General features: G+C 37.1%; 1 protein-coding gene across 6 annotated transcripts in view; it reads left to right on the top strand.

Moving 5' to 3' along the window:
* Positions 1-21,601, top strand: part of LOC149299779 (liprin-alpha-2-like) — a 95,982-nt gene that overhangs the window by 48,153 nt on the left and 26,228 nt on the right. For 4 of the 6 annotated variants that reach the window (XM_089486185.1, XM_089486184.1, XM_089486183.1 and 1 more), the window contains exons 4-9: positions 7,553-7,627; positions 13,378-13,491; positions 15,620-15,841; positions 16,598-16,744; positions 17,161-17,295; positions 19,891-19,974. In XM_089486185.1, coding sequence (XP_089342311.1) covers positions 7,553-7,627; positions 13,378-13,491; positions 15,620-15,841; positions 16,598-16,744; positions 17,161-17,295; positions 19,891-19,974 — 777 coding nt within the window. Of the gene's footprint in view, positions 1-7,552; positions 7,628-13,377; positions 13,492-15,619; positions 15,842-16,597; positions 16,745-17,160; positions 17,296-19,378; positions 19,466-19,890; positions 19,975-21,601 lie in introns of all 6 variants that reach the window. The other 2 variants (XM_089486182.1, XM_089486187.1) reach the window with 2 other exon arrangements.

Genomic DNA, 21,601 nt, shown 5'->3' with positions numbered 1-21,601 from the left:
AGTACATGTATGAGATAAATAGAAGCGCAGAGCTTGAAGTTCCTTCTTTATTCCTCAAGTCTAGAAGCTCTAAATGATGAATGTTTATTTTATTATTTATAGCCCCATGTGTTCTGCTTCTCTAATATATATATATATATATATATATATATATATATATATATATATATAAGTCCAAAATTAACAATTGCACTCCAAATGCCAAGTTTCTGCCCGGTGCCAAATAGCTGTAGCAGTAAATAATATAAAGTCCAAAAATAGTTACCAGCACTCCAGGGACTTTCCAAATAACCACACAAACAACTTCGGTTTTCAAGTCAACGTTTCAGTCTTGTTTATTACAGACTTTCATCAGGACAGGTCACTGACAAGCGCTATATATATTTTGGCCCTGTAAGAGATGACATTCACCGGTTAAATCTCATCCATTTCAAAAGCACTGTGCTTTTATTGTGTTATGTATCAACTTCTTAAAACATATATTATGCATCAAAGCTGTCCTTAGATAAATTGCACACAATATTACACATCAAAGCTGTCCTTAGATAAATTGCACACATAAGCATCTCTATGCAATAAATGATGATCTATTTTTCATATAAAATTGTATCTTCCAATAGATATCTGCCTTTAGGATGAATACTGATCACATGAAAGAATAGATGGTTTAATTTCCATAATGACATGCAATGCCAATGAAAGTATTGTGCAGGTGTTAAATGGCAATTATGTCAGCTGCCTTGGATTCATATCATGGTCAGTAATTTGTTTAAGAGAAGCACAGCATGTGCTTTGTGTATATCTGCTTGACTTATCTGCACTATGTAAATTATACTTCACAAGCATGAACATTAGGAGAGAAAAAAGATATATTTAGCACAGTTATGAAACCAGTGCATATGTTTGAGGAGTTACTAATAAGAACCTTAAAATCTGTTCAATTGCCATAACAACCTAAAATAAGGCATATTGGTGTTCTCCAAAGAAAAAATATAGACAGCACAATTAGGTCCAAAATATGCAGTAGATACAAAGCACTGCAGGACTGTTTTGAAGTAAATCTATTTAGGCTATTGTGGCATCACTGTTGTAAACATGCAGTTCATCTTTTCATCCCCTGTAGAATTTAAGCTTGCCATTATCATATAATGAGCCAGACATAGATAGTGGTGTAGCATAACTCCCATCACTGTATACTGAGGCAGACATTGACAATGGTAAAGCAAAACTCCCGCCTGCTATCATCATCATTTTCATTTTCATTTTGTTGCTTTTTGACTTTCACTCACTCTTACTCACACTCTCCCAATCTAAATCACATTTTCTCGCACTCTTACACTTATTTGATGAGCACTACTTTGTAACCTAAAACATGTAGAACCGTTAGAACCACTAGTTTACAGTAACTGAGATCCCCAAAGGATGATTTCCTAAATAAAAGGTAGAATTTTTCAAAAACATTATTTCCACTAGTGTAATAGAATCACCTCAGATACAATGTAAAGTGTTATTAAATGTGATAAAAGTAGCATATGTAGCACTGTATTAAGCTCATTAGATTTGAATAGATTACATTTAAATTAGCATTTTGTCATAAGCAAATTTTTCTTCGGCTTTTAGTAGGTTTGAGTGGGGGGAATCTAGTTTTCGTTCTCCCTTTCTTACTAAACTGTTATTTAAAGTCAGGATAAAGGATTTTTCTTTAAAATTTTTGAGCTCTTTTAGTTATAATTCCCAGCAGGAAGTAAGCGGCATAAAAGGAAATGACTTCCTTCTAGGCCGCTGAAAATTGGTACATACAATGTAAAAATGAAATTAAAAAAATGCAATATTGTGCATACCGTACCTAGCAGCAAGTAATTACATTGCCAAATGGCAGACAAATTTGTACATTACATTATAATTTTTAACTGAAATCATAGAGTTTTTGCTGTTCTAGTGAGTGGAATCGTGTCCTCCATAAAAGGCCTTTGTTGGCATGAACATGAAAAATAATTTGTGCTATGGTTCCTAATTTACCTTTCTATTTCGGCTTAGATTTTTTGGAAGTATATACCCTTTATAAATGTCTTCTGTTACTCTGATTTTCAGACATGCCATTATGTATATTTTGATACATTTTCATAAATTTTCCGACTTTGGTTATGAGGTTTGCATTCACATATGTATCGTACACTGGGGGTCCGTTGGGAGTGTTTCCTGCAATGGGATTTATTCTGATAAGAGGCTCTTCTTGGTCTGTGTTATTTAAAGAAAAATGTGTACCAAAATAGAATGTGCATACTTCAATATACATTTGGGTTATAGAAAAAGATAGTGTAAATAATTGTCGCATCTAAATGTATGTTCCCTACAGGGCTCCATTCAACATGGACTTACTCACATAGGCCAACACTGAATTGATAAGCACCATTGAATATAAAATGGGATAGATGAATTGCTACGGTCTTTCTCCCTGCTTTAGGGCAGTGAATCGGCAAAGGATTGTAGCTCTTTTGAAAAGCGTACAGCTTTGTCTTAATATTGGCACTATTTGTTGAACAAGCTTGCATTAACATGGGGTTATTTCTCCTTCATGTTTGTGGTTTCATTATTTATTATATTGATTAAAAACCTTTAAACTGCAGTGATTGTGGATATAGGTACTAAACCAAATGATGTCTCATGGTAGAGGAACAAAATAGTTCAAGAAGTCTTACAGACAGCTAATTTTGGTAGCTGGTTACCATCAAGACAGTAATATCATAAATAATATTCCCTTTTGCAAAGACTTCCATGTTTTCATAGATTAAGACAATACCAATAGAGCAACACAGTTTAGTTATTGTGTAACAATATTTGGCAGAGATTAAAATTATCCTTTTTTCTTATCTTTTGTATTTACAATGATTTTCCCTCCAAAAGTCCAATAGAAATAGTTCTTATATGATCTTATAAATGAAAACGGTGATAATCTTGAGACTTGTTACAATTTTAAATCTTTATGTGAATGCTATTTCGACTTTTTAAGTAATAATAACATTGAGTACCTGCTCCAAAGTGTGTATTTTAGCAAGTTGTTTGCATGGATGGTGGTACTTTACATTTTCCACTATGTATTTTACATGTTCCACCATGTATATCACAGGCAGAGATCCTTCTATAAGAGCCTTTTAAAGGTTGTGTTTCCAATAAACCATTTAGTTTTTAGTTTTAAACTCAGTAGAGTAGGTGCAACTGCACCTTTATAATTGCATTAATAAATAAATTTGGGACAGAGGCATTGCTAAGTCATCCGATTAAACTATAGATTTAGTGACAGATTAACATTACATTTATTTATATAGTGCCAGCACATTTCATAGGGTACAGTAAAAGTAAATAAGCCAAGTTAACTATCATTAACAGACGTTTTCCCGTCAAAACCTTCATGACATTCCATGCGTTAATTAAGTAATCCAAAAACCTATCATGAGGGCATGGAACATCATGAAGAAAGTAAGGGTGTGCTCGCCTGCACACATGGCTACCTGGTGGCTCCCCGTGCAGCTTTGTGGTAAAGTGCAGTTTTATATACAGTACATATATATAATAAGTAAAAAAAATACGTTTTTTTTCAGCAGTGAGTGAGGGACAGGGGCGTAACTAGACGCCTCAGGGCCCGGGTGCGAGAATCTGTTAAGGGCCCCCCCACCCCCTCACCCCCCAAAAAAACATGATTTTTACCCAACAATTTTTTTTCAACTAATTCAACAAATTAAATTTACATATTGAATCATATCTGTAAAAAAATCAAAGAAAAAGGGGCGCATGTACAAAGGGCCTAATCCAGGGGTGTCCAAGTTTTTTCTGCAGTGGGCCACTTCATCAGAATTGTATACGTGCGCGGGCCGCACTCATTTTTCACTGTGACAAAAAATATGGCCTTTAATAAAATATGCAGATTAAAATAAAGTAAAATGACACAAAACCTTTACTCTTCCTCTCACTGATTTCTGGGCCTTGAAAGTTTTGCGACTACAAATTCAGGATTCCCTAGATTTATTCTAGGGATGAACTAAAATGAAAATTCTGGACCAAAACATTCAGGGTTCACTTAGCCAAAACTGAAAATGACCCCCACCAATAATAATAAAAACTCACATGTTTAATAAAAGTAGGTAACACACAATTGAACAAAATTAGCAATATGACTTGGCATGATAGGAGTGTGATTGTTAACAGCAATCACACTCCTATCATACCCAGGCAACCAGTAAATGCTGGTACCTAGGCATGATGGGACTGTGCTCGCTGTGATTGCTGTTAGCAATCACACTCCTATCATGCCAAGTCAGCCAGTACATGCTGGTACAGGGTGGCTGTAAGTGATGTGCAGACCCCATACTGCTGGCAGTATCACTACACAAGGGGGGCAGCTAGCTAGGTTTCAGCATGTACTGGCTGACTTGGCATGATAGGAGTGTGATTGCTAACAGTAGTCACAGTCCCATCATGCCTAGGTTCCAGTACTTACACATCCATCCAGTAAATGCTGGAACCTAGGCATGATGGGACTCTGATTGCTATTAGCAATCACACTCCTATCATGCCAAGTCAGCCAATACACGCTGGTACAGGATGGCTGTAAGTGATGTGCAGACCCCATACTGCTGGCAGCATCAATACACAAGGGGGGCAGCTAGCCAGGTTTCAGCATGTACTGGCTGACTTGGCATGATAGGAGTGTGATTGCTAACAGCAATCACAGTCCCATCATGCCTAGGTTCCAGCACTTACACATCCATCCAGTAAATGCTGGAACCTAGGCATTATGGGACTGTGATTGCTGTTAGCAATCACACTCCTATCATGCCAAGTCAGCCAGTACATGCTGGTACAGGGTGGCTGTAAGTGCAGACCCCATACTGCTGGCAGCATCACTACACAAGGGGGGCAGCTGGCCAGGTTTCAGCATGTACTGGCTGACTTGGCATGATAGGAGTGTGATTGCTAACAGCAATCACAGTCCCATCATGCCTAGGTTCCAGCACTTACACATCCATGCTATCACACACAAACACACTCATTTATTCATATAATCATTAATTCACAGATTCATTCCCTCAATCACACACACTCATTCAAACACCCTCCCCACCCCCTTACCTGCACTGCATCTCCCTTCGATGCCGCTCACAGACTTCAGCAGGGGGCGCGGCCTCCCTCTGCCTTCTCTGCTAAAGCACAGAGGAAGTAGGATGTCACGTGAACTCCGCTTCCTCTGTGCTGTCCAGAAGACCCTCCCACAAGTAAGTAGCAGGGCTTGAGGTGCGGCTCGTTTAAGATCGGTTGCCCTGGCTGCCGATCTTACGCGGGCCGCACCTCGAGGTCTCGCGGGCCGCATTTGGCCTGCGGGCCGCATGTTGGACGCCCCTGCCTTATTTTAAAAAAAAAACTTAAAAAAGATTTCGGGCGGCCCCTTGGCTTGGGCCCCCCTGCCACCGGGGCCCGGTCGCAGTCGCGACCCCTGCGACCCCGGTAGATCCGCCACTGGTGAGGGAGTGTAATGCGGTAAAGCGAGACTTTTTATTTTTTTGAATGAACGTGATGCTCCATTCATCCTTTGTGAGTGCTGCTGATCGGTCAGAGACTGATTAGGAGCTAGCCACCCCCACCTGCAAATAAAATCATAAATAGGAAAAATAAGAAAAAATGTTTTTTTTTGTTTTTTTATAAATGGGCTGGTGACACTTTATGGATTAAAACTCCCATCACCCTGAGCCAAGCTAATGAGGCGAGTGATGGAAGTGTGGTATTTCTGTAATCTGCAGAGGCAATTGGATACATTTTGGTGGGTTTCTCTGCAGTTGCATGTAATATGTTCAAACAATCCTAAAAAAAAAATCCATGGAAAGTTTTGTGGAAAAAATAATGAAAATTAATGTAATGGCTTCCTTTGCCAGGGATTGGTTACCAACTGGTTGCATGATATGTGTCCAGATGGACCTAGTGAAATACCCTGGCTTGTCTTAACTCCAAAGATAAATGCTTTTGTGGGGTTATTTTGAGCTGTGGGCTCCTAAATGCTCCCAAATGAGACATAGGCCTCACAAAACAACATTTAAAAAATCTCAAGTTTGGAAAAGGCCTCGAATCAAGGCAGTTTCTGATGGGCAGACCCTACTGGCAGATTACATATTCTAGCACTGCTGCAAAGGTGTTTTCATTTTTTTCCATTCTTGTGGATTCAACTGTCTATATGATTATGTAAACTAAGCAGTCCTAAAAAGTAGAAGTTATTTATATGGAGTTGTAAATATGGTAGAGAAGAACTGGTTGTGAAAACCATGCGTGGCTAGGTATGTTGGTGAATTTCCACAATGGGGAGTTTATAGGGGACCAATTTGTTTTTACTTTTACTACATCCTTTTGAAATGAATAAAAATGGTTATTTGTACTGCATAAAATGTCCTTAAAGGTTGAGTGAAAATAAACAGCTCTGTCCTGCCTGTCCGGATGTCATGATAACATCCTAAACAGGCAATAGTTCATGTTGTAGCCAATGTACTTCCATACTAATACAAGTAAAATCCCTCCAGATTAATGAGACTGGCCAGATCCCAAACAGCGCTGTAAATTGAAAATTAGCAGTTACATTTGGTGTTAATTGCTTTGAGCATTTTTATAATTACATTTAGCTACTCCTTAACCCATTTAGTGCCTTTCATGTACAAAACCAAAAAACATTTAGCTGTTACCCTTGCTAACAATCCCCAGCCATTTTTCTCTCAGGTTTCTTTGTATGTAAGATGTTTAATTTACAGAGGGTAAAGGAACTAAGGAACAAATACAAACATGTTTGTTTAATATTTAATACATTATTTTTCACAAAATATCCAGATTTGTTATGCCTAATATGGTTACAGATACTGAAAACTTTCATGCAATACTACAGAATATACACATCTGTGAAAAGCATAACAAGTAAATGTGTTTCCATATGCTGTACATGTTTGCTTTATATTTGCTAGAATGAAATTATATAATTTTACAGGGCCGAACTGGGGATGAAGTGGTGGGCCTGGCACTTTAAGGCCAGCGGCCACCTGTTGACATAAGTGTAGCCGATGGCTATATAAGTATGCATTGTGGTTAAACTTTCCCTGGATTTAGACATAATAAGAAATGTAGAAATGTAAATTGTAGCTGGTGTATGGTTCTCAATCTTAGACGTAGTCTAGTCACCATGTAGTTCTCCATCTGTTTAAGCTCCCATGATCCTCAATCAGCTTGCCTCTAATACAAGACTGAATATGAGTTATGGGAGTTTAGTTAAGCACCAGCTGGATATGTATATTTTTTGCTTTCCTACTGTCAACCAATGACTGTTTTTTAACTTTATCATAACATAATATTTTTGCAGACTGTAATATTTCAATGTATTTTTGTAAATTAGTGTTCCTTTTTTCATTTATCTATAAGCATCTGCTACAGTGCTACATTGCAGCGACATGCTGCCATAGTTCCATGAATAGTTTAAAATTAGACACGTAATAGAAATTGTTACTGGACATTTTGGTTTTTCTTCCAGGTAAGGGAACGGCTGAGGGTTTCTTTAGAAAGAGTCACTGCACTGGAAGAAGAACTAGCTGCTGCCAACCAGGAGGTAAAAAATTGAAATGCTTTATCCCCTGTAATTGTCGCTGTTATGCCCTTTTGCCGTTCAATTCTGTGTCACATCTGTTGACATGTCTAATGTATCAGCTTGTAAAATCTGCCCTTGTGTTTAACATTTAACATGTAGTCACGAGTCCCATTGCACATTGATGAAGAAGAGTAATCACTGCTTGCCAGTCGCAAAATATATTTAAAATGTATAGAAATTGCAAATTCCAGTGGAATGTCATCTTAAAATGCATAGAAGAAATTGGAGTCTGAAACACAGAAGATGTGAGACAAAATAATATACCCAATACGGGGAAGTAAATTAGGGTGATAAGAAAGTGTATCTTCTAAGTTAATCACACAGAATTAAACATTACCATGAATACTGGTGCAAGAAAGGGTATCACCTTACTTAAACCAATCCCCAATTGTAAATTAAATTACTACCACAAACTTTGACAAAGGCTGGTGGTAGAATTAGTGCATGGAAAGAGTTAAAATGCCAGCATTTTACATCTCTTTGGGGTATTTTCAAAAATATATGGTTGATGGTCAGCTTCATATATGAATTGAATTGGCCAGCTTCAAGATGTCCTAAATAGGATATGTGCACAGGATTGCCAGATGTCAAAATTCCCAAATGTGGCCTTTTAGCCCCCAACCAACCTAACAAACCTATGTTTGGGTGGTATTACTGTAGTTAGGAGATGTTGCTGAGCACATATTGGGCTATGACACATACTGGGAGCTAAAAATCCATACCCGAAGTACACAGAATTGCTACCACAAACATTGACAAAGACACAGAAGTTTTCCAATAACTAAATTATGTCTGCACTGATTTGCATGCAGAAAAATGCATTGAAGCACGTGCAAAATGGACTCCATCTAGACTAGAATGAACCTTAAAGGAAAAATATCCAAAAGTAAATATTACATATATATATATTGCAAAATGTGTATCTCTAAATAAAGCTGTATTTCAGCAGTATGTAAATCGCTACATACATTTTAATGAACTATTGACATTACATTTTGAATGGCTTTTTTAAAGCAATAAGCTGACTTTCCCACTATTACAATTTTGATGAAGAAACAAGCAACATTTTAGTTTGATACATAAATACATTTTAGAAAGCTACCATTTTGCAAATATGGTTTGAGGGTCTTACACAGATGCATCATGAGATACTGATAGCTCTCTAGTTAATGCTGAGACTAGCATGATCCATGACTTAAGGAGAGAGTTTGGTATATTGTTATTATTTATTAATTTATATAATGCCATCATATTCCACAGTGCTGTACACTGGGAAGAGGAAAGTTAACTCGTCAGTTAGTAGTCCTCACTGAACAAGTAATTCTTACGAACCACAGTGAAGAACTCAAGATTTTAAATTAAATTGAAATTGTACAGGTAGTGTATATAACCTAGCACTAATAACCTTCAGAAAGAGGCACAATAAAAAAAAAACAACTTAAAACACAATATTAAAATGTTTTCAAAACATACCCGTAATCCCTGTAATGATAAACTTTTACAGATCAGTAGTTCTCAGAATCACTGATTATACATAAGTAGCTGTCATTAGATGTAAGGTCAGGGAACCCTGTTCTAGTTTTACTTGTACAAGCATTTGGCATTTGTTGAATGATGGAAAACAAACTAAGAACTGCATTTCCTGCAACACTTAAAATAATGTTACAAGAGTACCGTAAATTATGTATAATGGAGCAAACCTTGAATGGTAAAACGTATTTACTTTTGAAAACGCAACACAAAAATTCAGCTTTCAGTGTTTTAGATTTGGAATGAATACCTAAAATGTTGAGGGTACAGAGTTTTGTTCCACGTCTTCTCTAGAGTATACTGGAATGCAGTAAATTTAATTTAGACTGATTTATGTACATATTTACAGTATAGAGACACACACTATATGGACAAAAGTATTGTGACACACCTCTTTATTATTGAATTCAGGTTCCAGTCAGACCCATTGCCACAGGTGTATAAAACCAAGCACCTTGCCATGCAGTCTGCATTTACAAACATTTGTGAAAGAAGGGGTGGTTCTTAAGAGCTAAGCGAATTCAATTGTGGTACTATGGTAGGATGCCACTTTTGCAATAAGCCCATTTGTGGCATTTCATCCCTGCTAGATATTCCACGGTGAACTGTAATTGGTATTATTGGAAAGTGGAAGCGCTTAGGAACAGCAGCAACTCAGCCACGAAGTGGAGGATCAAGTAAAGTCACCGAGTGCTGAGGCACGTGGTGCGTAAAAGTCGCCAACACTGCTGAATCCATAGCTGAAGAATTTAAAACTTCCACTGACATTAATATCAGCACATAAACTGTGTTGGGAGCTTCTTGGAATGGGTTTCCATGGCCGAAAAGCTGCATGCAAACCTCACATCACCAAGTACTATGCCAAGAGTTGGATAGAGTGATGTAAAGCACCCCGTCACTGGACCCTGGAGCAGTAGAAACGTGTTCTGTGATGAATCTAGTTGCTCTGTTTGTCTGATGGGCGAGTCTGGGTTTGGCGGCTGCCAAGAGAACATCACCTGCCTGACTGCATTGTGCCAACTGTAAAGTTTGGTGACGGAAGGATAATGATATGGGGCTGTTTTTCAGGAGTTGATCTAGGCCCCTTACTTCCAGTGAAGAAGCTCCAGCATCCCAAGACATTTGGGACAATGCTATGCTTTCAACTTTGTGGCAACCGTTTTGGGAAAGCCCTTTTTCCAGCAGTGCACAAAACAAGGTCCATAAATACATGGCTGCATGAGTTTTGTGTGGAAGAACTTGACTTGCCCGCACAGAGTCTTGACCTCAAGCCCATCGAACACTTTGGGATGAACTAGAACGGAGATTGCGAGCCAGCCCTTTTCATCCATTATCAGTGCCTGGCCTAAAAAATGTTCTACTAGATGAATGGCCAACAATTCCCACATAAAAACTCAAAAATCTTGTGGAAAACCTTCCCAGAAGAGTGGGAACTGTTATAGCTGCAAAGGGGAGAGGGGGACCAACTACATATTAATGTCTATATATATTTAGAATGAGATGTCATAAAGGTCCATCTTGGTGTAATGGTCAGGTGCCCCAATAACTTTGTCCATATAGTGTATATGTGTGTATAATATATAATCTGTTCTTTTTTATTTACTGTGTGAGAAGCTACACTTGTACATTTCCATTTACATCTCTTAGAGAGTTCATTAACATTATATCAAAGAATACTGTCTGACACCCAGTACTGTTCACAGATCACCAACCTATTCTTTGTTCTGTAGAATTGTAAACCTATAAATTCCATTCGCAGGGGAGGGCTTGTAAAAGTGGAGGAAAAAATTCTCAAAAAACTAAATGTTTTGTAGATAACACATTCAGTGTGCATTATTCAATACAGTCCGGGACTCATTTATGGAAAGAGACAGCATAGAAACCATATAAAAGGAGAATAGAGTTAATATGGTTTGTACATAAACAATGTGTGTGTAAAAAACTTTGGGTACATTTCTGTGTATATATCTATTAATTTGCTATTGTTTGAATAGTCAAGATGTCTATTCTGTGAGTTCCTCGTTGGAGGAATTTTCTCTGTTTCACAGAGGATTTAAGTAGTTTGATTACCTGCGGAAACTAATTACAAAATGATACAATGGAATGCCAATTTACTGGAAATAATAAAATCGGACTGGTATGATAGTATGACTATTAACTTCTATTGCTGACAGAGGACAAGTTAATTATGTAACTTATGAAGCAGAGTAATCACAAATTCCATAGACTGGTAATTGTCAGAAGAAGAAGCATAAAGGGAGCGGTCCCATTTAACCCTGTAGATACTGTATTGGTGTCCTTACTCGTGGGACATGTGCTGCACCAAATTATGATGTAATGTACACTTTGACTTATTTCTATTAAGATTAAAAGTCTGAAACTGCATATTTTTTAGCTGTACTGCTTAAATCACTATGCCTGCATTTCTGAGTACAGTATCCTGAATATTTTTGCTGATTTTTTTTTCAGTAACATTCCGTTGCAATATGAGGATTATGTTACATAAGATACAGTGTAATGTAATAGTATATTTATTGCAAAGGAGGTTGAAAACTCAATATCTGGGGGGAAAAAAGAAATGTAGGGCATCTGAGTATTAAAGACTTCTTCAACTAGATTTGTTTTAATCCTTTGTATTTCCAAAGATCCCAGTGGTCAGCACAGAATTATGTTTCTGTTTGCACTATTAATCAAAACGTTCATGCCAGAAGTCGTTTGGGTGGCACTTTTCATATTCCAATAAAACTGCGCACTGGTTAATGTGTCAGTTATGATGTGACGTTAAAATTCTGAAAAATCTATTTAATAAAAATAAAAAGGGTCTGGCTTTCATTATTACCGTATATATATTTGCAATTCAAACATAAGTGATTAAGAGTTTAGAACCTACTGTAAACCAGGCTAAGTTGAACATACTAATTTCTGCCGTATCTATTACTTTTGGAAAATAAAGGGTGAAAACCATACTTTAATGAGTGTACGATGGGGTATCAGAAGATCAAGGTCATTGGATGTGTGAATGAATGTTGCATGTAAAAGCTGAAAGCATGAACAGTGTTTTTCTGTTTGTGTGAAGGCGGACTTTAAATTTATGAGCATAGCTTGTGAGTTCATCCATCCCACTGGGTACAGTGTGTTGATTCAATCTACTTTACATAATCTGTCCTATACTTGAAATGATGCCTGTCTTCAAAGCTATTTACCAAATTCAGTATATCAACATCAAACTCCTCTTCTCCCATGTGGGAATAGTTCAATCTGCCCCACAGATCTCCACTGTGAAGTTGAGCTCAAAGTGAAGGATCATTTGCTAGACGTGGAATAAAATTTTGTCTGTTAATACCGTGCCATTCTTAAACGTGTTCTATAAGTCTGACATAGATATATTGGCACACAATAAAGCCTGCAGATATTTGTGTGTTGTTGAATGTTCATAGTTTGTTTAAATTCAGTGCTTCTTGGTCACTGTTGGTCGCTATCAACCTTTTCATATTGATCATTGATGGCCAAGGGACAAAGGTGTCTGAGACACAATTGCTTGCAACCTATGTTTAGAACCAGTGGTCTACTCTTAGAAGAACATTCTGTTGTAGAAGACCTGGGAAGAATGATTAATCACATTTTGGAGTTATAATGTGGTATATTTGTGCTTTCAGAAATATTCTTCCATAAGAGTAGCTTATCTTAAAACTGAGGCTTTTAAACAAAACACATATCATTGAGGGATTTAGCAACAAACAATGAAGTAGGAAGCCTACACGTTCTAATCTAAACAATTAAGAATCCTAGCTGCTTTACCATGGATTGAAATTGGTTACTGAATAAAGTAATGACATACTGCACATGTAAATAACCTTTTGAGATATATTGTATTGCATTGATAATTGTGGGCATTTAATGTTTCTCATGTGTGGACACCAGCCCAGGTGGTCTCATTCCAGGACTATGTATTTGCCTGAGGTATATTAACTGTACATGGATGTATGTGTTATTTGTCAGCACAATAGAAGGATGGGTATGTTCACATGTATGTATGTGTGACACAGAGTCGGTGTACATGTGTGGCCATCAGAACCTGCTACTACTATTTCCTCTAAATGTACTTCTACTGTATAAACTGAGAATATACAGTAGCAATTATGAATGTTATTAATATCTTGTTTTTTAACTTTATTTTAAAGATTGTTGCATTAAGAGAACAAAATGCCCACATACAGAGGAAGATAGTACCAGGAGATGGGTCAGAACAGGAAACACTTGAAGGAATGGATCAGGGGCAGAAGGTCCACGATAAGGTAAACGTATCAAAAGATTTATAACCAAGGATTATACTGAATGGTTCTGTTTTACAACATGTGAAGGTAGACATTGTCCAGAAATGTCAAAGTCAGCCCTACATTTTGTTTTATTTATTTATATATATTTGGGATCATCCTACATCCCTGTATCTCGGAAGCACTATGTAAAGAGTATGAATTCAACCACTTTTGTTGACGTACAGATATCAGTTAAACGATAAAAGTTGTTCTGATATGCTCTGTCTATCTAGTATAAGGTTATACAAAGTTAAGGACTGTAATGAATTGAAAATTGGAGTCCAGTAAAAATACACTTGCTGAGTTTGTTGTTATTATCAAGCGGGATAAAAAAAAATCCCCAGTGGCCAGGATAGCCCATGAGAACTAAGCTGCTTCCCGTCCACTTCCTCGACTTATATTTCAGTCTCTACTGGACATTGTCAGTAAGGTGTAGCCGGGAACCCTTGTAGGCTCCTTAAGCAAGACTGGGTTGTAGAGATTTAAGACATCAGTTGCAATGCCACGGCTGTGAAAATATGTGATTGTGGGTCAGAGGTGGCTTTACCATTAAGCTGGATATATCCTAGCGGTCAGGATAGACCACCTCCATCTGAATTAAACTCTAGATGCTTTTTAACTAAAAATGCATTTAATAACCAACTACTAACCAAACTATAGATGCGCTAGCTTTACAGAAAGCAATGAAAATATAATGTTATTTTGCAAAGTTACAATTAATGGAAATGTATTGCTTTTTCACATGTTTAAATCAAAATATTGCTCTTAGTATCCATACAATGCCTGAACATTTCTTTTTCCAAGCACAATTTTGTTACAGGAAGCAAGAAAAATTGCTTCAAACAGAATGAAGCAGCAGTAGAAGGGAATGATTAATGCATCCCAAAATAGCATTAAATAATCCTGCCCGCGATACAATGCATTAATATCCTGGTTCAGGGAATTATGTGGCCTGTATGGAGCTGTATATGGAATAATATGAATTTTCAGGGTACTGTCTGATTATACAGCGCAGTGTGCAACCACGATCCCACTGGTCTATCTGTTTTCTTTGACTGTTCTCACTTGCTCCGTTAGATGTAATGAAAGCACACAGCTAGCGTGTAGTCTTGGCTACCTTCAAGGTGTGTGCTGTGTAGCAGCTGTCTCTTCCGTTAGATTTAACACTGAAGCCAACGTGTTACTGCACAAAATACCAGGAGACATTGACACCTCACTTGAACATTAGAGATATGGGCCAAATTCCTAAGATATGTTTCCTGTACCATTAGATCCAGCTGTTTCAACCATTTCTGCATCTCCTGTCTCACTGTTTAGCCATCCCCTTTCCTCTTTCGAAAGTTATAGACCATTAAGCAAGACTTAAGGATGCTGCAGTTTAATCATTAACTTTACGAACAACAAATTATTTTATGCGTGTAAATTCCATACAGTATAGCTAAAGTCTTCACTGGTCTGTTCCATCTCTGACAAGAGACAAAATAGCAAGCGGTTTAGCATTAAATTATCTGTGTTTCTGTGTTATTTGTCAAATGTAAGTTATTGTGATGAACTGCCACCTGGGGTGCTTCTAGTCCTTGTTTTCAAGCCCTAGAACCCTTTTAAATTGTAGATGTTGCTATGTGGTGATAATGAGTAAAAACAATTCTAGTAATTGATCTGTAAGATGCGAGTTTGTAGCAGCTGCAAGACTGAGCACCACATATTACGAAATTTGTGATATTTGTCCCTAAATTTGTACCTGTTGATGATGCTAACTGAATTACTACACTAGTTACTGAACAGTTCATAAGGAAGGGTTGCTGTCTCAAGAGGTGTTGGTAACCTTCTAAAATAGTCCAGTTTGATGGCCCCACAGGGGACAAATTATTACTGAGCCAGAGAGTCTGATATTAAAAAAGTAATTATCCACACTTGTGATTGATGATAACAAAGGGTCACAGAAAAAATAGAATTGCCCAATGCAAGTTTCTTCTGCCGGAGACGCCTTTACCATTTTGTAACCAAAGATCACTAATGGATTATATTTTTTGTCCATTCAACAAACGTCTAAATAAGTTGGTTTCCTATGCCTTTCCGTTAGTTTGTTTCTTGTTTTCATCTGCAGAGGCTTTCCAACGGTTCTATAGACTCTAATGATGATACCAGTCAGATGGTGGAACTTCAGGAATTACTTGAGAAGCAGAATTATGAAATGACTCAAATGAAAGAGCGATTGACCGCATTGTCCGCGCGAGTGGGGGAAGTTGAACAGGAAGCCGAAAATGCAAGAAAAGATCTTACGAAAACAGAAGAAATGAATACTAAATATCAAAGGGACATTAGGGAGGTAAGCAACTGTTTTAAAACTGTTATGGCACTAGAAGAGCTCTAATTTATGAACAATAACTTGCATGAAGTTGTTAAAACTGAATGGTTCTTCTCTTGTTTTTTAGTCTATATAAGGAGCAGGAGCCGTTAAGGCTGCTTAAGAAAGGAGGCTACGGCTATGACAGACCTCAGTTATATTCATAAATAGGGATGGGGGAGTTCAATGCAGTTTAGACTCTCCATTATTTAACACAAATATGTTGTACAATTATCTCTTGGCTCTTGAGAAATTAGTGCTATCAAATTGGTTATAAAGTATATATTTAAACAAAATTATCTAGAGAGGCTTAACCTTGACTATACATAATAACGAAATACCCATCATGAGGTATTGCGCTAGTAATTTTGAACTTCTCAAGCTGCTTCTTAAATAAGGAACTCTTTTCATTACCTTTTGTAATTTTTTTGTCGGATTCTATTTTGTTTTTTTATAAACCTGACAAACAATCATTCATTATTTTGGTCTGTATTGTATGCATTGTTGGCTTGTGCGCATGATGTCTGTATATATTGTTAGAAACGGCAATGGGACTTCTTTATTTTGTTCTCTTTATCACTTTTGTGAGCTTTAGTGACTCAGTAAAATTACATACAACACTTATTGTTAGTAGGCTTCCTTTAAAAAACACTGTGGAAAACAATAAAGATGTTATTTGTGTGATTGCTAGGGTCGGTTCTAAGGTTCACTGTTATAATTAAGATGTATTTATATCAGGCTATGGCTCAGAAGGAGGACATGGAAGAACGAATTACCACTCTTGAAAAACGCTATCTCAATGCACAGAGAGAAGCAACATCCATCCATGATATGAATGACAAGCTGGAAAATGAACTAGCGAACAAAGAAGCGATTTTACGTCAGGTTCAGTATTCTCATTACCATTGTGAGATGCTTTGGTGTAAATGATCACATAACAAAATACAAACTTACAGTAAATTATATATGTGGATTGCAGTTATTAGTTCCAAAGGTGCACATATATTGCCACCTGGCTCTGCCACACTTAGTGGGAGACTTCTAAGCTTGTAGCCCTATTACATATATTGATTACGTTAACAGTCTGTCATATGTCATTGTAATTTTTTGTCATTTTTCAGTAAATCCAAATTAATTTCAAATGTCTGTTGAAAGGGTGGCTTGCCTGGCTTGCCAAGACTGCGCATAATGGTAGACTCCAGCGTCATATAAAATTCTTTATTACACATATGTTGCGCTTTTATAAATGTTTTTACATCCCCTAATGGATTTTTTTCTTTGCACGTTTTTGTGGGGTTTAGATGGAAGAGAAAAACAGACAGTTGCAAGAGCGCTTGGAAATGGCAGAGCAGAAGCTTCAACAGACAATGAGGAAAGCAGAGACTTTGCCAGAAGTTGAGGCAGAATTGGCTCAAAGAATTGCAGCTCTTACAAAGGTAGAAACACAGAGGTCCTTGTCTTTAGGGATGTCTGTCAATCAAAATGTTCTCCCCCCAAATGAGTGCTGTGTATTCATGCAGAAACTCATTGCAATGAGCATTATCAAAGCCACCAAGGAGCACTAGACACATACTTTGACTGCACAAGGTAACTGGCTTCCAGCTGACAGGACTCAATTCCAAGAGCCTTACTGAAGGTGATGTGAATTGTAGTCTGTTCAAAATTGGCTGTAGTTTGCCCGATCCAGGATGCATTGTGCTTTTTGGAACCCTTGCTTGGTTTATATTTTATTTTGCACATGGAATTTTCCTTTATCCATTGTTAAACTCATTGCATAAAAAGTAGGCCATTTTGTTCTCTTGTTGTTGTTCTTTTTTTTTTTTTACACAGCATGGTTATGTTCTATTAGATGTGTTGCTGGTATAGTTTTCACTTCACCATGTGGTTTACATATTCCTGCTATATTCAGGAACACATTTCATCAATAATTAAGAAGAGGTCTGGCTGTGACAGCATACATTGCCAAGGACATCCATCTCTTAAAATCACAATACATATAAATCATATGTAGCTTGGGATATTTTGATTAGGATTGTTTATATGTCTTACCATTGTATTTTCTTCAAATCCATTCATTAACTTTTAGGAGACATTGGTTATTTGTATAAAAATAGTAGTAGTAATACGACCTGCTTTTGGCTAATTTCATGCTGTCATGCAGTTCCCTTTCGAGAAATGGAAAATGTATTTGGACAATATTTAATGTAGGAAAAAGAGCCAAGAGCGCTCTTGCTTTCCTAAAGGTACTGTTCTACCTAGTTTATGCCAGAATACAAATATTACTCTGTTATGAGGAATGATTCCCCGGTCAAGTAAAATATTTAAAAGAATTCCATATTTCTGCTGTGAAGATTTGTCTTGGGACACAAAAGCAGACACATTTAAGTTATTGTCATAGAAACTTAAAAGGCTTACTTAAAGTGTGTGTTGTCTTTAACACATTCACAAAACATTGACATAGAATTCCATCTGTGTATTATTATATTTGTACCGTATATTGTTGTCGGGATCCCCAGCCGAGACCCTGACGGAGTGACTCACCTGAGTACCCGCTAACCGCGGGTACCGGGTCCAACGACGCTGCTCCTGCTCCCTCTCCGTACTCTGCCCGCATGGCCGGCTCTGGGCGCATACGCGTTCCCACTCCCCTTTATCCGTCCCTGAATGGAGACGGCGTGGAACACGCGTCGATGATGCCATGCACGGGGGCGGGGCATCCCCTGGCGGTACTAAGTGGTCAGTTATTGTGCCTGATAGAGCTCTTCCCTGCCTTTTGTTATTTTGATTGAGGGGGTGAACTTCTTGCTAGCTTTCAACTTTTCTAAAAGAATATATACATCAATTTCTTGTTATTTTTTCTTAAATCAGAGTAAAAAACACAATTATTTTTTTGCACAATTTCAAAAGTTGGTCATAAAGTCATTAAAACTTACAGAAAACTTACATGTTTTACTTGTCTTTTTTATTTTTGTAGCTTTACTTACCAGAAATTACTTTAAGAAATGTTAGCACACACAACTTAGCATTAGCTTATTCTGATTGTTTTGTGAATATGTCCGAAAATAAGTGTGGCGTTTAATTTTTATTACACCCTAGACTATATTGTTGTCTCTGAAACTTAATACTTTCTCATAATTATATCTGTAGAAATGATATATGTATATGTTTTTTCTCATACATTATCATCACTATAATTCAATCAGATAAATATGTTCAGATTTTTATTATTATTACTATTTTTATTATTTTTAAATTACATTAACCAAAACACTCATGTTTGTAATAATTATTCAAAGATGTCAGTTCATCTGTCACTAAGTGTAGAATGTTCTGGCTGTTTCTTTGGTTAATACATATCACTACCTCATTCCAATCAAAGTATTAGTGTATTTCTTCACTGAATTTATTATTCTGTAATAAGTACGTTGTCACATTTTTCTTTTAAGCATTCTGTGCTGTTGTTTTCTTTCGTGTTAGAGTCTTTTGTCCTGATCCCTCTCCTTTTCCTTGATTTGTTAGTCTGATCCAACCTCTTCTTCCTCATCTGATGATTATCAATATGTTATGGAACCTAAACTGCAGGAAAAGATCACCATACGTAGGAAGGTAGTCCTACTGGACTTTACTTTCTATTGCTGAATAGAAATTCATCACACTTTGTTTTCATTTTTTTCATTTTTTGTTTGTTTTAATTATTGATAATCAACCATTATGCGGTTTTAGTGCTTCAGGGGCTTATGATTTACAACGGCAGGTTTGTTTCCAAACCATGCACCGTCTGCATGTTACATTTGGCTGACTTCATTGCTCATAAATAAATCCAGTGTGTTGCTGATGCTCGGATGTAGCAGGCCTCTGTAGCTGACACATTTCAAGCAGCGCTGTTCAGCTGCCTGCTTCAATAAGACTTTATTTTCCTAGAGTAAACTTGCTGATAGCAGTAGCTTGCTTTTTTGTCTTGTTGAAATTGTACCTGTAGGACATTGTATTTTCCATGCATTTCATATCTGTTGTGTGTGTGTGTGTTATAGGCTGAAGAAAGGCATGGTAATATTGAAGAAAGAATGAGGCACCTGGAAGCACAACTGGAAGAGAAGAATCAAGAACTTCAAAGAGTGTGTATAATCAGTCAAATAATGAAGCATGTTAATTTATTGAAATTCATTTTAATCAACTATTTTAGTGTGACTAGAGTGTGTGATTACAGTTTTTTTTTTCCTTTTCATGAAAAGGAGTACATTTAACACTGGTTAGTTCATTGCAACCTAGTTGAAAATGACTTTGATGTGAGGATACTGGGTTGACCACCAGAATGTACTTAAGTGAATACGCCTTTCTAATTAAAATGTAAAAAGAGTCATTTTAAGTATAAACTCGGAAGCTTAGGATCTTGCAAGCTTGCATCAGTTATCTTTGTCTGCATTAAAGGTTTATCGCTTTTTTTGACGCTCATCCACTTAATCATTGGAAGATCAATGGTTGCCCTCGCTACAGTATAGAAATGTATGTTTTCCAATTCTTATTTATAACCATTTAGCAGCCAACAATACACAACAATATACATTTTCATTTCTCATACAAATGTATCTTTAGATTCCGGCATGTTACTCCCTCAACAGGGTTCCAAAATGAAACAAGTTGGCGAGGACGTTGATAAACCAAAGCCCTCTCTAATTTCGAAGTTTACTGAGAGATTCATTTGATACTGAACTCATATGGTGTGTGATCTTTCAAGGTTTTATGTAACTTCAGCAGCGTTCCAAGGTCTTATTCAATAGATATCTCTTCTTCTGGACAGATAAAACTTGGGGCTTTTAGCTTGGTGGGGAATCCAAATTATGGCCTGGCTAGGCTGCACAATATTGGGTAATTTCCTGAATGGACACAACATCCACACAAAAAATATCACCCTAAAGTATTGTTTGTGTCCTGAGACTAGATCATTTACGTGATTGTCATAACAAGCTAAATACCTACACATATTGTGGGAGATGGTGTCTTTGGTTTACCTAAAGCATTGTCACTTTCACTCTGATGAATGACTCCTCTAAAAATACATTGTCGGCGTTTATACGGTTATTGGTCATGATTTTGTTTACTCAATTAGTGTAGGATAAATCATGCTCTGGAAGCAATCACACGTCTTCATTTTCATGGACCACACTATTGTTAATTGCGACATGGCATAAATAGATGCTATCCAAAATACATTTTTCACGCTGGCTAAACTTTTTGCGTATCTAACCATCTCTAGATCGGAGGTAACACACATTCTGCAAGCTTAGCTCAACATTTCAGAAGACATGAAAATTATCCTGATCCCTTTAATTTTTACATTCATTTGGATTTTCCACGTTAATGTAAGAAAACCCCAGACCATCCCTCGCAGATAATACACGATCAGTATATTGAAGATAAGTGCCTATAGTTGTTCCATTTTAGAAGTCTGTACTCTTTGGGCACCCTTCACATACATTGCATTACCTGGCTGCATATGTATCCTTATCGTGTTGAAGCATACGGATAACAAAAAAGTCCTTAAAGAATTTGCGACAGTCTTAACCGTTTACACCGCAATGTAACTTTCCAAACATTCTTTATGTTGTTCTGGCAATCCCTTCCTTCAAATACAGATGCAGTTAAGCTTGTGTTTGTACGGCACTACGAAAATCATGATAACGTGCTTTTAAAATCTGAAAACTACATCGGTAAAGGTAATTGCCGTGTAGATGACCTTTTGGA

The sequence above is a fragment of the Sceloporus occidentalis genome, unplaced genomic scaffold (genome assembly GCF_023333645.1).
Source record: "Sceloporus occidentalis isolate IW3139 unplaced genomic scaffold, rSceOcc1.0.p SCAF_28, whole genome shotgun sequence".
Classification (NCBI taxonomy): domain Eukaryota; kingdom Metazoa; phylum Chordata; class Lepidosauria; order Squamata; family Phrynosomatidae; genus Sceloporus; species Sceloporus occidentalis.
The sequence above is the reverse complement of the archived record's forward strand: the minus strand, read 5'-3'. Positions and strand labels throughout refer to the sequence as shown.